Source organism: Tachypleus tridentatus, chromosome 7 (assembly GCF_004210375.1).
Source record: "Tachypleus tridentatus isolate NWPU-2018 chromosome 7, ASM421037v1, whole genome shotgun sequence".
In the NCBI taxonomy this organism is placed as follows: Eukaryota; Metazoa; Arthropoda; class Merostomata; order Xiphosura; family Limulidae; genus Tachypleus; species Tachypleus tridentatus.
The window spans coordinates 25,515,646-25,539,127 of NC_134831.1; the positions used below are offsets into that span (position 1 = coordinate 25,515,646).

The following is a 23,482-nucleotide window of genomic DNA, read 5'->3' on the forward strand; positions in this document are numbered from 1 at the left end:
AAGCAGCTGGTTGTATAACACAGTCAGTTACTGCTGCCACACAGTCATCTGTTTATGGCTTACAGACAATGATAGGATTATGTTCTGCGACAGAAATAAAAGAGGGTCCGTTCGCTTGATCAACTTCCACTGGGTTACGCGGTTCGGGTGGCACCGACTACGGCCAGTCTCCCTCAAAATTATAGGAAAATGATCACTGCCTCATGGATCATTATCAACCCTCTATGAAAATTGAAAGAATAGAGAAGGGGAGCAAACTGAGAGATCAATAGCAGTAAAGGAGTGACTAGGTGTATGAAAATAACTATAAGAACCAGTACTGAAAAGATAAAGGTTGTTATCAGAGAGCATACTCTCTATAGAGTGACTCCTCCCATCAATATCAGCACTTTCCCACATTAAAGTCCCCCACGAGTAACAAGGGAGACGGCAACTGTTGAATGAGAGCATCAAGGTCTCTCCAGGCTACATGTATAGAGAACAAACAGTTATGGTACGACCCAAGGAAACACAGATAGCTCCGGCCTCTAAAGGTGTGTTGAATGGCAAAGACAAGGTGGGCACGTGCCGATCAACCAACAGTCCCACCCCTCCATGAACTCGGCTATCACACAGCCTGTCATTTCTGTACAAAGAAAACTGCCAAATGGTGACTGCATTGACAGGTTTCAGAAATGTTTCCTGTAAGGAAAGACATACAGAATGGTAGGAGGCAATAAGCGTTTTGATGTCACCCAGATTAGAACAAATCTCCACAGTTCCATTATATCAAGGTGACCATTTTTTTTTCTTTGTAGGCGAATTGGGTGGACAGCCCTTCTGTTTATGACAGCGTCTTTTTACTTTATTGTATTTATTCGAGGAAGGTCTGTCAACCTCCATGGATCTTGCTCTGGGTCGATCGGGCAGGTATTTGTTGTTGAAAGAGGATTCCAGCGACTGAGGACGTGAACAAATGATCGTTTTGCAACTTGGGGCGGGAGAAGATGTACCCGAGGAAATGCCCATACCCGGAACCAAAGGAAGTAGATCTTGGGGTTCCCAGGAATGTACGTTAGAGACAGAGATGGGTGTTGCAATTCATTTATCAACGTTTTTAACCATGGAGGTCAAAAGACTTCATTTGCTTTGAGAACGATTCTTTTGGAGGCACAGAGAGATCCGTTTGCACTCCAAATGTAGTAGTGGAACAAAGTGCAGTAGCATACATATCAGATGAAGTGGTGGACAGTAACTTTCGACCCTCGTAGTAAGTAATGTTTTGAATTGTTTTCAAATGCTGCACCTCTTTTTCTTCCAACCATTTGGGGCAAGAACGAATGTAGGATGGGTGAGAGCCATTGCAATTGACGCAACGAGGGTCTGTTTCACACTCACAGGCAACGTGGTCTTTGCCACAACAACGAGTACACATCAAGGAACCACAACATGACGTATTCGAGTGGCTGAACCACTGACAACATTGGAAACATCTGACCGGGTTTGAAATGCATGGCTGTACCTTGCAATTAAGATAACCTGCCTTGATGGTGTCAGCTGAATGTGGTGATGTAAATATCAGAAATGAGGACATCTGTGCGAGTGTAGATACGCCTCACTACAGAAACTCCTTGGGTGGAGAAACAAGGGAGAATCTCTGACTCGGGAATTTTCTTCAAATCCCTCTCAAAAATAACTCCTCGTGATGAATTCAAAGTAGCATGAGGTGTAACCTCAATAGGTATATCCCTAATTGCCTTTGCATGCAAGAGGAGCTCACTGTGTTGAGAGGTAGATGTTTCCACCAATACATCGTCAGAGCAAAGCTTTTTTACAGACTTTGGAGAACGAGCAAGTCCCTCTAGTCCCTTCTGAATGAAAAAGGGAGACATTTGCCCTGAAAGTTTGTCTGAAAGAAAACGTAATATAAGAACACGAGGTACAGGTGTTACAGATGTTGAAGATTTCTGCTCAGAATCTTCAAGACGTTGTCGTTTACCTGTGGGCTTTTTTCACTATTTTACTGAAGTTTTTATTTGAAGGATCCATAATAAAAAAAGAATATTTCACTACCTACTGACCCCATCCACAATGGATTCTTACAAGGGGACGCACTACAATGCCAATCAAGGACACTGCATGAACGCCATTGTTTCGTGAGCACAATAGCCAAACACCAGCATCAGATACAATGTCCACAATAACTGTTGAGAACATTGAACACTGGTACTTGGTTGACCCTAGCCTGAGTGGACCAGCCGATTGACCCTATGGTGGTTACCCGAAGGCCGCCCCTCTACAGGAATTCAAGGCCAAAGTGGTGTGTTAGGGTTGGACCCTTCAACGACCAGGATCCTCTCCTCCCCTTTTCGGGTCATCACGCACTGCAAACACGTGGATGGATGTTTAGATCCCAGAGGAAGTAAACCGAAAAAACAGAACCTACCCTGGGAGGTCCTCTCACCACGTACAGGAATCCACACCGAGGGGACGCAATAGTTATGTTTACTAATTTACTAAAATAATTTATATAATAATACACATCAGATTCAGCATGCAAAACTAAAAGGCAAGCGAGAACATTTAATCTAGTACAATGTGTCTTACTCTTAGATTAACAACCATATATTAGGGTCATAAACTAATGTTATCCCATGTATGATCAGTAACTCTATACTTTTCTCACAATTCAACAGAAGCATAAAATGCTGAAGGTAACAGCAATAAAGCTAGTAAACGTAGAAAGTACCTACCTCTCTCGAAACGTTGTGTAGGTCCCAATTCTAAAGATATTAAGTTATACTTTACTCTTTCCAATATGCAGTTTGCACACAAGTTTCATTTAACAGTCTGTATTCTATGTTCGATAATATTTGTTCTTGGCTTTATTATATGGATAATTCTCTTGATCTGTACGTATGTGCAAACAGTGTTAAACTTAGTATGGATAGATGTTTCGCGTACCGAAGTTCTGACGTGGAAAATGACAAAATACGATTAATGATAATGGACCGAAGGGACCTCTAATGTTGATACAGAATACATTCGTCATTATACGTTTCATTATGAAGACATAAAAAACAGCAAAATGAACACAAACTTAGCTCTTGGGGTCATAACACATAATATACATCAGTTTAACCCTTTTTAAGTTTACTACTAATCCTAGTTTAACTCTGTCTTTTGAAAAAGCAAAACGAAAACCATCTTAAATTTATACGCAATTTGTAGAACTTAGTTAATTTATTGGTTTCCTCAATACATGATGAAAAACAAAACTAAAATTTGTACCGATAAACTGCACACTCTTATAAGCTGCTTATTAGGGTGAATACCAACAAAGACTAATGAAGAAATATTACTACTGGAGAAATATTAATTAAAAACAACAACTGTGCAATCCAGAAAATGTAATTCAGTGACATTAATTATGGATAACAAACAGTAATTACTACGACTGAGAAAGAAAATAATTCAATTAACCAGCGACAGAAACTAAATATGGAGAATTCATTGAACTTTGTAAAGACAACTTACAGATGTTAATGTAACTTGTCACTAAGCATCCAAGCCATATAACCATGGGTAATATGAAATGTACTTGAATATTCGATCTGGCCATTCAACAGTGCAATGCCACAACAGCTAGACTTACGGTTGAAGAATATGTCACAGCACTTTTCGAGGAAAAATATTATTGCAGAGAATTTTTTTAAACGATCCAGGTACTATATGTCGAAGAAAGAAACACTGAATGTTCTCACATAAATACAGTGTGTGTGAGTGTTTAAGTGCAAAATTCTATGTGGTTCCCATTGTAAACTATGAACATTTTATTTGTTGTAAGCCTTAACCTTATCGCTGAGCCACTAAGGAGTCCAAGAAAGCGGAAAAATTTGCACAAAAGAGCTTTTAGGAAAGTAAAGAATTTAGATGCTATAATCTAAACTAACCGGAAGAACGCCTTCAACCCTATATACGAGTTTATTTTTATAAAATAGAACATTCTGACATCACCATGACGCCTAGCATTTCTCTAAGTATCAAGCTCAGTATAATAACTTAGGATTCAAAGTCGATAAAGATTTACAAATATTCATGATACAACAAGGTCGAAATATTGTTCTGTACTTTATTTTAATTAAACTTTAATACCCATACGAGCCGTCATTAGAATACATTTTTACTTCAAGTGAGTTTCTCGTCATCATAAATATTCACGGGCTTCAAGCAATATCTTAAAACCAATTACTGTTTTCATAAGAAAAATATGGTCATGAAAACATACTTGTCGACTCGTTTGTTGAGGTCTGAAATGCTATTGTGACTTTTATCTGCTTACACACGGTTTCGTAACTGATGTCCACGTACTATGGATAGTCTGTGATAAGTTTATCAAAATGTGTGTTTTACAACTGACCTCGCCACCCTACAAGGAGGCTTGCTACACTGAAAATTCAGAGTCGAACAATAGTGTTTAATTATAGTCATTATTATATTTTCATAATCAAAATTATATGGGTACACAGAGGCTATAAAATATGTTTAAGTTTCAGCGATACGTTACATGTCCTGAGAACAATATCGCTCAGCAGTAATGTATCAAGAGTGGATAAATAAGCCTGAAGTTTATATATATTTGAACACATAAAATCATGTTAATTTATAACAAAATAATTAGATTTTCCTTCTCAAAGGTTCTTATTCCAAATAAAAATAACAAGATAACAATCTAGAGCATTTAAAGACATTCAACACTATGTACACATTGGAAAATATTTGAAAAAGATAAAAAGCATAAAAACAAGATCTTACCAAATATTTCCCCTTTACTAGCATATTCTGATACTAAATACACCATGTTCTTCGTTTCCATCACCTATATAAGAAAATATTTCAATTAGCTCCGATTATATTAGCTCCAAATGTTTAATCATACCACCATAACGTTTCGTATAATCCAACAAACTGATCTCAAAATGACATTGATTTTGGCTGAAAACATTCCTATTTTTCATATTATTTCCCCGAAAGGAGCCAAAGCCGTATGGAGGGGTCACCTGTTATAACCTCTCGCACCTCTGTACAGAAGCATGTTGTCTGTCCGTCACGCAGTAGACAATGGAATCACATAACATAAGGAACACTGCACTCTTTACCGTCGTGAGGGCAGTAAAAGTGCGTATGCCATGAACCTCGAGGAGAATTATGCACTTTGTTGGCTACGACGTGAGCTTCAGAAGCATAAAGTTAAAAAAATTGTTACTCTTAATTTTGGTTCTATTTATTCTTGACAAAACATTTGCGGGAACTTTGCCGAAGTATATCTAATAAAAAAAAAGGGTAGATTGTAGAAGACAAAATGAAATACAGAGTCAAATCTTATACAGACTCAAAACATAAAAGCTAAGTATGCGAACAATGCCTTTTCGTAAATTAGTTTCAATTTTTATTTCATTCAATGTAGCTATATTCATTACTAAATAGAAAGAAAACGACCATGTGGAAACATTATTTTATGTAGAAAATGAACAACGAGCATACCGTAAATTAATTAACGTCTGACGCCCAGCATGGCTAATCGTGTTAAGGCGTTCGACTCGTAATCCGAGGATCGCGGGTTCGAATTTCGGTCGCACCAAACATGCTCGCCCTTTCAGCCGTGGGGCATTATAATGTGACGGTCAATCCTACTATTCGTTGGTAAAAGAGTAGCCCAAGAATTGGCGGTGGGTGGTGATGACTACCTGCCTTCCCTCTAGTCTTACACTGCTAAATTAGGGACGGCTAGCGCAGATAGCCCTCGAGTAGCTTTGCGCGAAATTCAAAAAACAAAAACAATTTACATCTGTGTTCATTTTTACCTCAAACCGCGAAACTATTTTACATAATTATGATCAAATTTCGTACAATGATTACTGGATAATGTTTAGTCAGTGTTGTTAAGGTTACAACGAAGGTCAAACACTTTCGATATAATAGTAGTAATATGGGAGTTTGAGAAGAAAAAAAATCGCTTAAAAAATTCGAAAAACCGCGAAAGAAAAGCTATCTTAACTAACACACTTGAGAGAGAAGAAATGTTTGGTATATATTATAGGTTTGTTACTCACGAGTTGAGGATTTCGTTCTCTGAAGTCTTTCTAGAAGGTTAATGTTCGAAATGTTTTACATTAGATATCTTATGAATATCGTGTTATTATTAAGTATGTTTGAAATTTATTTTATCATTTTTATTCAGGAAGTTTATTTACTTGCTGATCTTGGATTTAGCATTTAAAGATTTAAACTTACATAATAAATATTTTATACTGTATTTGTTTGTTTGGAGTTAAGCACAAAGCTACACAATTGGCTATATGTGCTTTGCCCACTACGGGTATCGAAATCCTGTTTCTAGCAGTACGAGTCCGCAAACATGCTGCTGTGCCACTTGGTGGCTTTTATACTGGTTTATCTGGTATATTTTGTGTGTGCATGCAGTTTAAAGAACATAATGTTAAGCGACCTATTAACACCATATTTGAATTTATGTAATATGTGTGTGTTATATAATGTATATATTCAAACACTTCATACTTATATGATTTTAAAATATTTACCTATGTAAAATAGGTATATTTTATTCTTAAGGGATGGCAATCATACAAAAACACTCGTTTTCATGATCTTTTAGTTGTTTGTTTGTTTTTTGAATTTCGCGCAAAGCTACACAAAGGTTATCTGCACTAGCTGTCCCTAATTTAGCAGTGTTAGATTAGAGGGGCAGCTTGTCACCACTACCCACCGATAACTTTTAAGCTACTCTTTTACCAAATAATAGTGGGATTTACCATAGCTTTATAACGCCCCCACAGCTAAAAGGGCGAGCATGTTTGGTGTGACGAAAATCGAACCTGTGTCTTTCAGATTACGAGTCGAGCACCTTAATCACCTGGCCACGCCGGGCCGACGTGCTAGTTGATAGTCATTGTACACCTACATTGTACATTGCATTCAGATGCATCCTTCAGAAATAATTTTAACAACATGGAAGGCATTGTTGTAGTTATATATTTGAGTCACATTCTTAAAATGAACTTAACTGATACATCTTTAAGTACATCTTGTATTTAGTTATTACCTTTGGGTCTATAAAAGTATCACTGCCGTGAAAGATAACGGTAAATAACTTTTTCATTGAAATATCAAAGGTCAACCATTCTAGTCTACTTCTACGATAAATCGAGATATGTAGTAACACATGGGTATGTAGTCTGATTTTAGAATTAACCTGTTGACTGGCAAGTATTTCAAATGCTACGGTAACTCCGAACCAAGTTCAAAATACAACTCTAATGCTTTTTCATTTTGTAACTTTTTTTCGTGACACCATTTTGGATCGAAAGTGAAACAATTTGCAAGTAGGTCAAATTATGTCTTTAAAAACACATTGAGAACGAATTAACTCGTCCGTGGCACTGTGTTACCGATCGGCTTGGACGAGTTATCTCGTCTACGACACTGAACAGGTTAATATTACACTAGAAATGTTCTCAGATATTTTTCCAGTAAACTCCCAGGACATACAGATTTCAGTGGGGTTAAATGCTTTGTTATTCTATTGTATTGAAAAACACTTAGATGAAATTAAAGTATTTTACAAACTAAAAGAAATATTTCATTCGTCATTACACTTTAAAAAACGTTAAAGCATAACTGGAATATAAACTGAAAAGCTTAAGGGTAAAACCAAAATACACATATTTCACTGTAGGAGTTTGCATAAATGAACTGCATATGTGTTTACAAATTGTATTCACAACTGTGTGTACTTATTTGGTGACGGTCAATGCTTCTCCCCTGTTGTTTCTTCTCGCTTGTGTGGTTGATTCCAGTGGAAGATTAAAGAGTTTAATTGGAGAGTTGTTGCACATCTTATAATAATAACAATACAGTCACTACTAATAAGAAAAGTATTAGTAGATAAATTCTTTTACCTCGGCTTACATTTCCCACATTATATGCTGCATTCGGTTTTATGACTTATTTTTATTCTCATAAAAAGTTTTGTTTTTATAAGTTACTTTTTTTACAAAATAAAAACTGGATCAGAGCATTCGTACTTCAACACTGTAATAAAAAAAATAAAAATCTGACGTTACACTCTTTTTATGCCTCAAAAATTGCTTTGATGTACACAAAGTTGTGTACATCACGCATTCCAGAGTGATACGACCTACAAAACAAATTTAGCTAAAACTTAAAAATAAATCTTGAAAACTTTTAAAGGTGACGTTGTTTGTACTAAAACTGCATATATATTCATAAAATGCAGTATTAAATTTTCCTAAAAGATATATAGTGATACACTTATTATAGGTGCATTTTAAAATGTCAAAATTTTCACAGCTCCTATATCTCACTGAAGAACTTCTGTTGACATACAACAGAGATTCTTTATCATAGCTCATAAAGTCTACCGTAAGAGAGACGTTAAGTACACACCGAACCACAATTTTTCAGGTTTCCTATGGAATTAAGTAATTTTAGGTGTTACTAAAATCAGACATTGTTTGACATACCTATCTTTCAAATCAAGGAAAACCGACGAACTTTGTTTCTGTATTCTCAATTCTCAATGTAAATCTTCAGTTTATCTCTCCTCAAAATGGTTTAACTTGTTTTAAATTTCATGAGGTACAACAGTTTGTTGTGAATTTTGCGCAAAGCTACACGAAGGTTACCTGCACTAGCCGTCCCTAATTTAGCAGTGTAAGACTAGAGGGAAGGCAGCCAGTAACCACCACCCATCGCCAACTCCTAGGCTACACGAGAGTTATCTAGGCTATCGTCCCTAATTTAGCAAGAATAGACTAGAGGAAAGGCAGCTGGCGACCACCTCCCACTTCCAGCTCTTATGCTACTCTTTTACCAACAAATAGAGAAAATGTCCGTCAACTTATCATTGCACCATTGTTGATAAGACGACGATTTTTGGTGACAGGAATTCGAACCCGCTACCCTTAGATTACGAGTTGAGAGCCTAAATCACCAGGCTATACCAAGGAAGTTCTTGGATAAAACGCATGTCAAATGATACAAAGCGTAACTTCCATATACCAGTTCTGACACAAAATCATTTGTTGTTTGCGAAAAATACCTACTAAAGTATTTTTTATTAAACTTGTTAACAAGTCCACCGCTTATTTTACATATACAAAAAATATGTAATGCTAGGTAATAGCATGGAACCAAATTTGAGGTTTGTAGTTTCAGTAAATTGTCTACAGTATCTCCAGTCTTGTTTTATTTTTTGTTTACGATCTCTATTTACAGGTTTATTAACTCCAAGTATTTATTTATTTATTTGTATTTATTTTGTGTAAGAACAAGAATCAAACCTAAATAAATGCAAATAAAAAGTTGTTAATTTTATCATACAATTATTTATACCCTGTAATATTGATTCTACAACCATAATAAAGTTTCCAAGGAGACATAAAACATTAAATAATACACGATGAAAATAACTTTCTATATGGAACTCGAAAAGTTCATATAATAAGTTCTTTTACCGAAACTTTTGAAAAAGAAAAGTGGTGCGTCGAATTTCAATTACCTTGCGAATTATATATTTATTCTGCATTAACAATAAACACGAACAGTTATTGTTGCATAATATAATGATGACTAATTATTCACGTTTAAAACAAATGTATACAATTTATTTTATTTTCAACGCAACTTTGAAGTAGCGAAAACACGTCTTTGTTTATATTAACCATTCTTTACCCTAAAACGTCATTCAAGGAGCTAGAATTTAAAACCTACTTATATAGATAAAATTGTCTTAAGTAGTTCAGATTTTGAAAGTTAATTCCTATTATGAACATTCATTTAAAAATATTTCCACAGCTAAATTGCAATTTAACATCTTCGCATGTTCAATTATATGACTGCTACTACCGTACCTGATAAAGCTTGATAATGTTAGGATGGGAAAGATGTTTCATTACTTCAACTTCTCTGTACACTTTCTCCAAGTTTACTTCATCTAGTTGAGTCTTATCTATGATTTTGATAGCTACCTGTTGAAGAAAAAAAAACTATTAATGAAAAATGTACTTGTTTACAAACACCAAGAATATATTACCATATTTGGGAGTTGGTAAATATCAAGAAAAATTATAATTTTTATGTTAAAGTTTATATATGTAGTCCACGAAACGTGGTAACCGATCCCCACGAATGAATTTAAAATGACAGTTTTTTGTCGTTTTACAGTGTGTTCACAAGCTAGGCAACCTAGGATTTTGTGGAACCTAATTACCCAACTGATTCAGGATCAGTTGTTCATTAGCTAAGACGTTTTCCTAAGTAAACTTGTGAAGTTAATACAGGAAAAAAAAACAAAAAAACTGACTGGATGTGTGATAAATGTTAGCGTGGATGAAACTGCTGAAACCTTAAGTAGCCGCATAGCAAGTTAACTGGGTTATCTACGACAAACAAGCAGATTCACGGATAAATGTAAAATAAAGATAAAACCAAAGAAACCTCAAAAGAAAAGGTGAAAACTTAAATACAATTTAAAAAAAGCCCTTAAAATATCAAAATACTATTGACATTCACTAAGTCCAGCGTCATGGGTATACTGATCTAAAATGGCTATTGTAACTTAAGTGTCACAAAGGCCACACAACGATGCATCAGTCCAAGATAAAACAAAACGACGAGTTAAAAAAAAATTGTGACCAATTTGTAGCCTAGCCAGGACAACTTTCCTCTTCCGATCCTCACGGAAACAAAAATGGCCAAAGAAAAACAGAAAATTTAATTCAGAAAAAGCTTATTATAATGTTACTCAATCCAAGTCAACTGCCTACTACCGTGAAGCCAAACCTTGAGTACAGAGCCATAGTCCATATATATGGAACAGGTATAGCATAGATTGTACCAGACCAGCTGCAATGTCAACGAGCTCATTCCTGCGAATACCATCATGGCCTGGTATCCAGAAAAACTGGATAGAGACATAAGGTAAAGACAAATGGGCCAGTAGATTTTGAATATCGACGAGAAAAAGGTGAGAACGAAAGTGGAGCGATTCTAGAGCCAGTAGAGAACTAAGAGAGTCGGTATAAATAGTACAATTAGTGTAGAGCACAGTGGTATGTCTGCTGAGGCACACCATTAGAAACCGGATTTCGATACCTGTGGTGGGCATGGCACAGATAGTTCATTGTTTAGCTATGTGCTCAATTCCAAACAAACGGCTTGTTTGTTTGTATTCAAATTTTGTGTAAAGCTACACGAGGACTATCTGCGCTATCCTTCACTAATTTAGCAGTGTAAGACTAGAAGGAAGGTAGTTTGACATCAACACCCACCGCCAACACTTGGACTACTATTTTACCAATGAATAGTGGGATTGACTGACACGTTATAATGCTCCCACAACTGAAAGGGCGAGCATGTTTGGTGTGACAGTGATGCGAACCCGCGACTATCAGATAACGACTCGAACATTTTAACCAAATGGCCATGCCGAGCCTGTTGTGTATAGGTTCTATGAGGTCTAGGGCAAGAGAAAAGGCATACAACTCGGCCCTCAAGACAGAAACTCTAGAGAAAATCATGTGTGCAACCACAATAAATCATATCAGAGCTCACAGATTTACCTGATTTCTAACCATTCATACAAATAGTAATAGAAGGATGGTTTAAAAAATGTCTAGCAAATAGAAGACAGTCCTTACAATCAGGAGAATCTGTCTCCCACAAATGACTCAAAGAAATGTCATAGATTAGGATGTTAATAGGCCACAGTGGGATGGGCTGGCCAGTGGAGACAATAACGTCATTCAAAGACAGACTCTGAACTAGAGAAGTGCAGAAAGCCCCTGTGCACAGCCAAAGCCTCAGATGTTAAATAGCGTCCAACATTTAAGGCAAAAGTATTAACAGAACCACAGAGCAGAGATACATAGTCCAGTTTGGTTCGAATGAAGACGCAACAAATCTTTAGCACAGAACATTAATCTGCTTCCAAAGAGGTGGAATAGAGGACATGGAGAATGTTTAGTGCCCTTGTATACTTGACATGTAGCTGTTTGATGTTGTTGTCAGCTTATGGTCAAAGATAAGCCCCAGAAGTTCGCCTCAAGGACCACAGGAAGAAGATCTCTGAGACAGAGCTCAGAATGGGGTGAATATCTGGTTGACAACAGAAGTGAAAGTTAATGGTTTTAGAGAAAGTAAAGGTAAAATTGTTTGCTGTAGTCCACTTTAACAAACCATTGAGGGTGGTCTAAAGCTGCCAATCGATGAACCTCATGATGGACGACTGACACGAGATGTAAAAATCGTTGACATAGAGCCCGTTTGCAACAGTAGGAGAAAGTTGTGCAGTGATAATATTAATCTTCACTCAAGACACACCCCTGAAAAAAAAACAACGGGAAAGCGTCGAGCTCACACGGACTTTTATCCAAAGAGAGCCACTCATGGTTTCAAAACGACTCTATCGGAGGCACAGAAATATTTGTCCGCACTCTCACTGTAAAAGTGAAACGTAGTGCTGCAGCACATGTCTGAAATGGAAATGGGGACAATAACTTCCAAACATCGGAATAAATGTTATGAACCATTTTCAGATGCTATAACTCTAGCCACTTAGAGCAAGAACGAAAGTAAGAGGTGTGGGGAACATTTCAATTAACACAGTAAGGGTCCAGTATGCTCTCGTAGGCATTACGATCTTTGCCATTTCAACCAGCACATGATAAAGAACCATGATATGATATCTTCGAATAACTGAACCACTGACACTGTAAATATGTGAGAAGGTTGGGAATATATGGTCGTACCTGGATAGTGGCAGGTGGACGTAGTGACGTAAACGTTAAAATTAAAACATTTGTATGAAACATATTTCCATCCTTACATGTGGAAATACACCTCACTGCACAAACTCCTAGGGTTAAGAAACCAGTAAGATCCTCTGACACGGGGATGTTATTCAAACTTCTCTCATCAAAAATTCCTCCTGCGGATTTAAAACTAGCAAGTGAGAGTATTCTCAATGGGTAATCCCGAATGGTTTTCAAATGCAAGATGTGTTCACTGTGTTTTGGGGTGGATATTTCCACCAAGATGTTCCCAGAACATAGTTCCTCGACTGACTTAAGAGAGACAGCAAACCCCTCTAGTTCCTTCTGAATAAAAAAAGAAAGACATTTGGCCTAATAATTTGTCTCAAAAAGAATATAATATGCAATTCACTGTCTTCAAGACATGGTCGATTACCAGTGAGCTGTTTTTATTATTCATTTTTATTTGGCTTTAGAGGATTCATAATGTAAGATTAAAGATTCAGTGCCCATTGACCCTATCCATCATGGAGCTTTAAGAAGGGAATATTACAGTGCCAAACAAGAAAATGCAGCAATGTCAGGGTTTCTTGAGCACTATATCCAAATAGCACCTGAGACACAATGTCCACAACATCCATAGAGAACGTTCAACACTGATACTCAGTTGACCCTCGCCCACGAAGACCAGCCAATTGACGATGGAAGCCAACCCAAGGCTACCTGTCTAAAGGAATTCAAAGCCAAAGTGGTGTAATAGAGTTAAACCCCTCAACCACCAGACTTCTCTGCTCTCCTTCAAGGGTTGTCACACATGACAAACATCTGAGTAGATGTTTAGTCCAAAAGAGGTAAACTGAAAAGTACTTGACTGGGAATTTCACACACCACATGTAGGAATGCACCTCGAGGGGCAAATTAAAGACATGAAGAAAGGAAAATGGAAGGATTGATTATGCCACTCCAATAGTGATGAAATGAAATATCTAGCGATACTTTTGAGGATCTTTTGAAATTATGTACACCAATGAAAAGACGCAGCTATTCAAGAACTCAATTGTGAAGGCAAGACATTGACGTTGTACTACAACAGGGTGCAGGAATAACGTTTATTCAATTCGGCAGTTCTTTGGTATCGAATCCACAGTGACATCAAACTTTCTAAATGAACAAATAAGGCAATGAAAGGCATCAAATTTCAGTGATCTTGTAAAGAAGAATCAATTGTTTGTGTTCTGTATGACAGTATTAAGGGTTCTATGCACCATGTTATTCCCAAGAGATCCAGATGGTTTTACGAATGTGACTGGAAACGGTATTTGCTAGAAATCTGATGACACACAACTATTCTCATCTGCCAACGATATGCTACAAGCTCTGCTAGAGAAATATATTCAAAAAAAAGTTAAATATTGCACAACTATGTTAACTGATGACATTAGAAAGTGAATGAAAGACTGAAACTTGGAATACAAGGCTTTTGAAACAATTAGATGACACTTTCATCGACTGAAGTCCAGGTTTCAGCTAGAACCTACAGTAAAAAATCAGTTCTACATTAATGTAAACGAGATGCACTGAGGACGGAAGATTATCATTGATCATGATGAATTATCCCGCTGACGTCAAGGTCAAGGCATTCATCATTTATTTTGAAAACAAAGAATGCAAATAACCAAAAATACAATAAACTAGGTAGGTAGGTATTTCATGTTTATTGGCACAAAGCTACCTGGCTATCTGTGCCACACAAGATGTAGTATACTATAATGGTGTATGAAAATAAAGGTAAAAATACGTTAAATTAAGACCTGCCAGGAAGACTGAAGCATTAAGTTCAAATTTGCTGTCAGTCACCTGAAGTTGGCCTTTCCAGTCCTGGGATCAGGTCAAAATAAAATTAAAATATGCAAAAAAAATAATGCTAAAACAGTGTATAATCGAATAAAAACCTTAAATTAAGTTGAAAAGACCAATGGCTCTTAAAAAATGTAAAAACATGAGTGAAGCAGCCAGTATCTCCTGTGATACTGGTTAATGTCCAGGGCAAACCTACCTTAAAATTATGTTTAAAATGGCGTCATCATTCTTGGTTGTAACGACGGCATGATAACATGTTCGATTGTGTCCTGAGTGCCACACAGACCACACATTGGTGCATCAGTCCCAGATAAAAGAAAGTGGTGAGATAAAAAACTGTGATTAATGTGAAACCAAGATAAAACAAATTCCTCCCTTCAATCTTTACAGAAACAAGATGGCCAAAGAGCTAAAGAAGACTTGATTTGAAAAAGCTTATTATTTCGTTGCTTACTTCCATGTCGACTGCCAACTGGTGTATAGAGGTTTTGCGTGTGACGTCACTCTTGACCTAGTTACTGCTGACCGCCATGATGGGTGGCACACTCGGCGTGTTTATATTTCAACGCAAGGGTGATTCATAGTCAAAAGTGCGCGATGGTACACTCGTGTTGTGCATTTAACTGTTCAAATCGACATGGACAGGTGGAAAATGTGTCATACTACAGATTTCCTAAAGATCCCGACCGAAGAAGACGATGGATTGCAGCTGTCAATAGGAAAAACTGGACACCCACAGAGCACACCAGACTTTGTAGTAAACATTTTGTGTCAGGTATGTATAATTCATCTATAGCCAGGCTGAATAAATTGAAACTTACATGCATGATATATGTATAGCAGAACACACTGCAGCACCAGTCAAAGAATTTTTTTTGCACACTTTTCTTTTACTTTTAAATAACTGAATAGTAAATTTACTGAAAGAACAATATCATTCATGATGAATAGGTTATATAGCCATTTGTACATTAAGACAAAATGTTAATATCTCTTAAAGGACCAATTTAAGTGATTCATCAGAAAACCACAACTGGCACAAGATTAAAAAGTGTGCAAATAATTATCAGTGATGTCGAGAAACCCACTTGTTGAGAAATTTATATGCAAAAATACAATTTTTTCTAACAATGCAAATCAAATAAACACAACATAACCATAAAAAACACTCAAATACTAAATAAAGAAACAAACATAAACAAACGCAAAATTAAAGAAGCCTTACTTATACAACAACTTAAACCCAAAATAAACCAACATAAAGGAACGCCTTTATACCTATATTAAATATAATAAAATAAAATTATATATTCAAACATGTAACACCGCCCTCTACATTCCGATACTCAGTTACACAACCCCTTCCAAACATGTGGTCAGCTACCGGTCAGTTACCTCTTTCTTTCTTTGTGAACCTGACGATGACCGAAGAAGGTCGAAACGTTGTTCACTCTTGTATGTAAAATATTTTCTCAACCCAAACGAGCCGTTTTTGCATATAAATTTGTGCAAATAATTACTTTGTTGGCTGTACATTCAGTTGTTAAACAATGTTCAGAACTTGAAGCTACATGTGATAATTTTGACTTGTGTACATCACAATATACAACTGAGACATGTATGCATACGGACATATCATTCACAGACTTAGTTAGACTTGAATCTGAATGCCAACAGTTGTGGAATGAAGTCCTCCACTACAAAAGTATAGCAAAAGCGAACTGTTTCGAAGATGCTACTTTTGCAAATGACGAGAAGGTCAAATACTGTACAGGTCTGCCGTCATATGATGATCATATTCAACCAAATTTACAGATATTTCCGAGATACACAGTCAGTCTCTAAATTTCAACAATTGTCCTTAGTCAATGAGAGGAAGCCAGACTTCACTCCAGTGTTCTGAATTGCAAGGTAGCATGCCTTTACTTCTTCCTCAGTCATTGGGGGACATGCTGTTGTAGACTGCTCGGTCTGTTTTTTTTGTTTTGTTTTGTTTGTGACACTTGTGAAGTCCATGTCTGTGACCTGCTTTAAGTGTCCCTTTCCTCTGGATGGCACAATCCACTCACAAGGCATTGATGTGCAAGCTGTGCTGTGATGTCTCTTTACGACAGCTTCCATGTAGAACAAAGTTGCTGCTACGTGGGAGCAGACTTCACCTAGTCCATTCTTGCAGGTGCAGTGGGAAGATATTATCTCTCCATTCCTGCAGCTAGCAACCCATGGCTTTAGTGGTGGCTCATTTAGCCGCTGAGAGTGGCACACCTGTAAAATAACAAAGAAAATATTAAGTTGTGTATATATAAGCTTTTAAAGACAACTGGGTATCAGGTTGGGATACATGTGTCACTCAAATAATAAAATAATATAAAAAATTATAGAACAGTTAAATATTAAATTATATTTACAGAAACCTAACATGGCTATTGACCAGCTTTAACGGTCTATGTCTACTTGTACTATTTATTATCTATATATTGATTCCTTACCAAAAATTAATCATAAATCAAAAATTAAGTTTTGAAACAGCCTAGACAATTAGGTGTCTTAATATCATTATACAAACATGTATAGAAGTGCTCCTAGGCTAGAGCTTTGACAACAGTCAGTACACATGTAGTACAATAATATTGAACCATTTATTAAAATGGGGGCCCTACTTTACTTCAGTATCTAGTCTTCGTCTAAAATGTAGTTAAATCTATCATACAGAGTACATGATACATGTATGTAATATAACATGATGTACAAACCTTTGCTGTAATGATGACTTTATCCGACGTTGCCCTGGTTATCTGGACATTCTGTACAAATCCTGCCACAAAGTACTTGTACGCATCAAGGCTTTTGAAACCTTTTAGACTTTCATTTGTATAGGTGGAAGTCCTGTTTATCAAATATATATAGATGTCACCATGTGTAATATTTGGCAGATCTACTCCGGCAACAGTCTGACTCTGAGCAACGTTGTCTTGGCTGGGTATTACTGGCGTAAATACACGTGGTTGGAGCATATACGGGTCTCCTACACCCAGTTCCTTCACTTTTTCTTCATACCTGGCCTTTTCAGCACCTGTCAGGTGTGCTACAAGTGATGAAAAGCCAGCGGCAGCCATTTACATGTGAATAGTACTGAATACAGCAGTTGTTAACTCGTTCGGTCATGTGGGACACTTGCCACCCAATATGGCGGTATGTTTACAAACCTCGTTGTGGTCACGTGACACTAATAGGTTCACGCAAAACCTCTATAGTCTGGTTTTGATAACTGGACCATAGTCCATGTGTGGAACAGGAACAGTGGTGACAGAGCCAGAGCAGATGGACTTTGCTGCTACATTTGATACGAACTTGCTTGATATGGGAAATAAAGTTTAATTTACAGTCAAATATAACATCTAAGAACTTTGCTTCATGGACGACAGGAAGTACAGCATCATCAATACGAAGTTCTAGATATGGATGAATACCCAGTTGGCGACAGGAATGTAGACAAACACTTTTAAGAGAGAGAAAGTTGAAATACATTTGCTGTGGTCCACTTAAGTATGGTTGATTGCAGTTTCTAGCTGTGAAAGTCGTCAACAAAAAGACCATTTGCAACTATCGGGGTAGCTTTCATTGATGGCATTAATCATTATAATGAAAAGTGTGACACTCAGAACCCAGCCCTGAGAGACTCCAAGTTCCTGTGGGAAAAAACGGGAAAGTGTTGAGCCCACACGGACCTGGAATCGGCGGTTCATTAAAAAACTGCTTAATAAAAAGTGGCAAATTGCCACGCAATCCGTATGAGTGAAGGTCTCGCAAGATGCCATATCTCCATATTGTATCATAAGCTTTCTCTAAATAAAAAAAAATAGAAACAAAATGTTGTCACTTCAAAAGGTTTCTTTAACTGATGTTTCAAGGCGAATTAAGGGGTCTATCGTGGAGCGTTGTCTTCTGAACCCACACTGAGTGGGTAAGAGAGTGGGTGTTTCATTCAAGGAACCAAACAAGACGAGCATTAATCATCCTCTCTAAGGTCTTACTGAAACAACTCGTCAAAGCAGTGGGACGGTAATTTGAAGGAATCTTTCGATCCTTCCCAGGTTTAAGAATAGGGAGTACAGTAGCTCGCGCCAAGCATCACAAAAGACATTCTCCTGTCATATCCGATTAAAAACAGCCAGGAGAATAGTAAGAGAGGCTGGAGAAAGGTGGCGTAGCATCTCATAATTTATATCACCAGGTCCAACTGACGTATTGCCAGACTGATGAAGCGCAAGTTTGAGGTCCACCAACGTAAGAAGGCGATTATAGTCATAAAGATGATCAGTCGAAAAGGAAAGAGGTAGTTGTTCAACTCGTGTTTTAATAGCTAAGTAGGAAGGGGATGAGTTTGAAGAGCTAGATACATGAGAGAAAGTACTGGCAAATGCTCTTAGCATCAGGAACTTTATTGCCATTGAATATTAATATAGAGAGGGGGGAAGAAGTATATCGTCCACTCACCTTCTAGATCTTGTCCTACATGACACTTTTGAACTGGTGGTTGAAGAAATGCTGGAGGTATATTTAATCCAAGATTCCTTTTAGCTTTAACGTCTATATCGCCGAACCTGTGCACGGGTTTGCTGAAATACAATGTGGTATGTAAGCGTGGGATATCTATGAAATTTATCCCAAGCACATTTCTGAGCTTTTCGTGTTATAAAACAAGAAGAATTCCACAAAGGAGGAGGATGTCGAGGTTTTGGGGATGCACTGAGCAGCTGCTTGGACAATACAGTTAGTTACTGCTGCCACACAAGCATCTATCGATGATTTATATAAGACGGCAGGATCAAGTTCCAAGAGTGCAGTGAAAGAGGGCCAGTTGGCCTGGTCCAACTTCCACTGAGGCACACAGATCAGGTGGCACTGACCACGGCCAATTTCTCTTAATGAGATAAAAAAATGATCACTAAACCGTGGATTGATGTAAACCTTTCAAGAAAAGAAAGTGAAAAGTAAAAGAGAGCAGATAGAAAGATCTATAGCAGTAAATGACAGACTGGGTGCATGAAAATAAGTGTAACAGCAAGTATTGAAGAGAGACATATTGTGATTCATGAGCATATGCTCTTTCGCGAGAACCATCACATCAATACTAGAACCACCCCAGAGGGGATTATGCCCATTAAGATCCCCCAAAAGTAAAAGGGGTTGGCAGTTGCTCAATGAGGGCATCAAGGTCTGACAGATGATAATTATTTCCTCGGGTCTACATTGTCATTGTCTACAGAGACAATGACAAGAACTAAGTGGGCAAATTTTGATTAACTAGTAGTGCTCCTCCCCCATGTCCTTGTTCTACACATGACCTGCCATATCGGTACTAGGAGTATTGTCGAATTTTGACTGTATTAGTGGGTTTTAAAAATGTTTCCTGTAAAGAAAGACATTTGGGATGATAAAAGTCAATCAAATCATGGATGTCATTCACATTTGATTGAAAACCTCGACAGTTCCATTGGATTAGCGTAGCCATTTTTCTTTACTTTGAAGGAGAATATGGCACGAAAACCTTCTACTTGCGACCGCACTTTTTCTTCACTGGATATGGGTCAGTCACTCTCTAATTATCCTGCTCTGGATCGAGTAGGAGGTCGGAGTTCGTAGACATACGTTCCAGTGATTGAAGACTAAACGAATGTGTTTTTCAATTTTTGGGGGTGTCACGAGAGGAAGACTCCATGGAAACACCTGGGCTTGAACAAGGTGAAGTTGGACAATGACTGGAAGATGTGGTAGGGACACAGATAGAAGTAGATAATCATTCGTTAACTTTATTGATTTTGGAGGGTACTAGATTAAGATGCGCTGTTAAGGATTCTGTAGGAGGCACAGAAAGGTCTGGCTAGATTCCTACTGTAGTAGTGTAACGGAGTAAATTCCGAGCCTCTGGATAAGTAATATTATGAATTGTCCTGAGACGTTGTATTCTTTCTCTTCCACCCATTTCAAGCAAGAAGTAAAATAGGAAGGATATGGACCATTACAGTTAACACAACGCGGTTCCAGTTGGCATTCAAAAGCATCATGGTCTTTACCAGTACAACGGGCACATGTTAAGGAACCATGGTAAGATGTTTTCGAGTGACCAAATCGTTGACAATGAAAACATCTAACAGGATTAGGAACATAAGGTCGTACCTTACAATTAAGATATTCTGCCTTGATTGTGGTAGAAGAACATTATGTTGTAAATGTTAATATTAGAACATTTGTCGGCTCTATAATCTCGTTTCTACGAGTAAAAATTCGGCGCACACCTTGATTGGTGAAACCTACGAGGATCTCTGACTCTGGAATGGTCTTTAAATCACTCTCAACTATAACCTCTCTGAAAGAATTCAAAGTGGAATGAGGAGTAACCTCAATGAGTATATCTCCAATGGCCTTCGACTTCAAGAGAAATTTGAAATGTTGTGATGAAGCTGTTTCCACTAAAATGTCCCGCGACAGTAATTTTTTCACCGATTTAGGTGAGCCAGCAAGCCCTTCTAAACCCTTCTGAATAAAAAAATGGAGACATCTGCCCTAAGGGTTTTTCAGTTACACAATAAACTAAGCTAGATTTAGTTAAGAGGGTAAATCAACAACAAGACTGAACACTAAGTTTACTACTGTATACTATAGAAGTCAAAATCTTGCGATAGTGTTACTACATCTACGAAGTTTAGTTAAACCTGATAAAGCTAAAATAGGGTTTCAGCTCGTTCCAGAATGAAATTATATATTAAAGTCTACTATACAGCCTAAATACTGGGTGCTTGGCTCGTGGAAGCCCTGTTAAGAATTACGAGTTGGACATTTCTTGGCGAAATTCTTATTCTTTTCCTTACAAGTTTCTAAAGAACAAACCCAGCATTGCAAAATTCTAAAACGTCTTACCTTATTCACACTCCAAGGTTTCCTGTTAAGGTTAATACCATTTTATAGAAACCAGATTGCTGAAATTTGTACATGAAACTATAAAAGCAGGAGAACTCTTGATACAACAAACAAGCACAAAACCATCCACAAAAAAAAGCATGACAGTAAAATTTAGCTACGCAAAATTATCCACCTGTTTAATTATATCTAACTTGCGTTTAGATTCTGAAAGTAGTAAATGAAATAAAAGTAAAATTAGAAAGTTTCAAACATGTTTTAAAACATGGATAATTTCTAGTAAATATTTTATTCTACGTTTCTTCCTGTTGAAGTCAACGAAAAATCAAATGAAATATCGTTAAAAAGATATAAAAGTCAACGCTAAAGTCAAGAGTGCCGTTAAAAAAGATTATAATAAACTTCGAATAAAACAATTTCCCAATACTATTGCAAGTTAACTTTGTTTGATATTAGAGAACATTTTGTGATTACACTGTTTACATAGGTCTACATTTGTTTGTTACACAGGTACCACAAAATAACTGTCTGTCTTCCTGGATTTAACTGCATTAGAAATCTTACCGAAATAAAAAAAAATGTTTTTTTCTATTTTGAAACAAGAGATTTATATTGTTTTTGTGTTTTCTACCACGTTTTTATTATTATTTTGTTTTACATTAACATAGTTCTAAATTTAAATGTAAATGCCTGTAAGATTCTCCCAACTGTAAGAAATGAGCGTGGGACAGTTTAAGTTCATGATTGAGGTTGCTTTAATTATAACGCTAAAAACAATTGCCTTCAAATGTTTATTAGTATATGAAAATGTAATCGAAAGCGCTGACTGTGAAGCGAGCAACATATCAGGCCGAAATTTGAAAAAGAAAAAAAGAACGTTTATTGTAGGAAAACTTGCAAAAGGATCTGGAAAATAAGAAAGTAAGAGAAAGAATACGGCCAGTGAAGTTTGGTTTTTAATACGAATGTCAGGTCACCTCTTTCAACACAGACTTCTGGTAGCGTATATTTTTACAGATATACACTTGATTTTTCTTTATTGTTAGAGCCAAGTACTTACTACCATAAATTAGAAAATTTACGTTGAAGTCAAAATGTTTAGATCGTATTTTGAGAAAACACACGCTTAAGTAAGATTGTTCGGATGGTATTTTGAGTAAATTGACGCTAAAGTCAGTGTTCAAATCGTATTTTTCGAGCTTGCAAGCTCCTTGTGAAATGCCCGACATCCACTGTACGTTTATCTGCTCGTTGAATTTGTGACTTTAATTTATAGACGGAAACATGTTTAACATTAAGTTCTAATGTCATTTTTGAGATTTTTTTCTACTTTTTCTTGCTATTCTGTCTTAATGATGTCTTTTCTCTCGATGCTGTAATAAATCAATTTCCTGTTATTTACAAAAAGCAACAGAATAAACTTTCTGTAGGAATGAAGTATTAAACAAGGAGAAACAGTAACTGTACACCCTATAAAGTCTTCTACAAGTGAAACTAATATAACCAGCTTTATAACATTATTCACTCGGAATGCTTTTGAACCAAAACGTTGCGGTTAGTTTTATTCTCTTACGTCGGATCTTCGACAAAACACCCCAATGAATAAAACTTCGTTTTTTTAAAAGGTCGACTTCATTTTTTTTCATTTATCTATTACACAAGAGTTATTTAAGAACATGAAAAAACCAAAACTTTATCATGCCATTTAGACACCCCTCAAAATCTTATAGAGGAAATATTGCAGGTCTGATTTCAGAAAAAGAAAAACACTAAAAAAATTATTAGTATGCATTTTAATAATATGTTATATTTTTAGGACCCAATAATGCGATTACCAAATATGAGCTTGCAACTCCTTTAACTATTTC

General features: G+C 36.8%; 1 protein-coding gene and 1 pseudogene across 2 annotated transcripts in view; both read right to left on the minus strand.

Moving 5' to 3' along the window:
* The window catches only part of LOC143255332 (serine/threonine-protein kinase SIK1-like), a 76,735-nt pseudogene that overhangs the window by 44,971 nt on the left and 8,282 nt on the right, over nt 1-23,482 (minus strand). The window contains exons 2-3 of the transcript XR_013030556.1: nt 9,933-10,049; nt 4,795-4,858 (exon numbers count right to left, since the gene is read on the minus strand). The product of XR_013030556.1 is annotated as a serine/threonine-protein kinase SIK1-like (transcript). The remainder of the gene's footprint in view (nt 1-4,794; nt 4,859-9,932; nt 10,050-23,482) is intronic.
* Nucleotides 16,257-21,970, minus strand: LOC143255333 (uncharacterized). Its single transcript, XM_076510819.1, has 2 exons — nt 17,447-21,970; nt 16,257-16,958 (listed from the first exon to the last, which is right to left on the minus strand). The coding sequence occupies exons 1-2, from the start codon at nt 17,807-17,809 to the stop codon at nt 16,542-16,544; spliced, it is 780 nt and encodes a 259-aa protein (XP_076366934.1). The 5' UTR covers nt 17,810-21,970; the 3' UTR covers nt 16,257-16,541.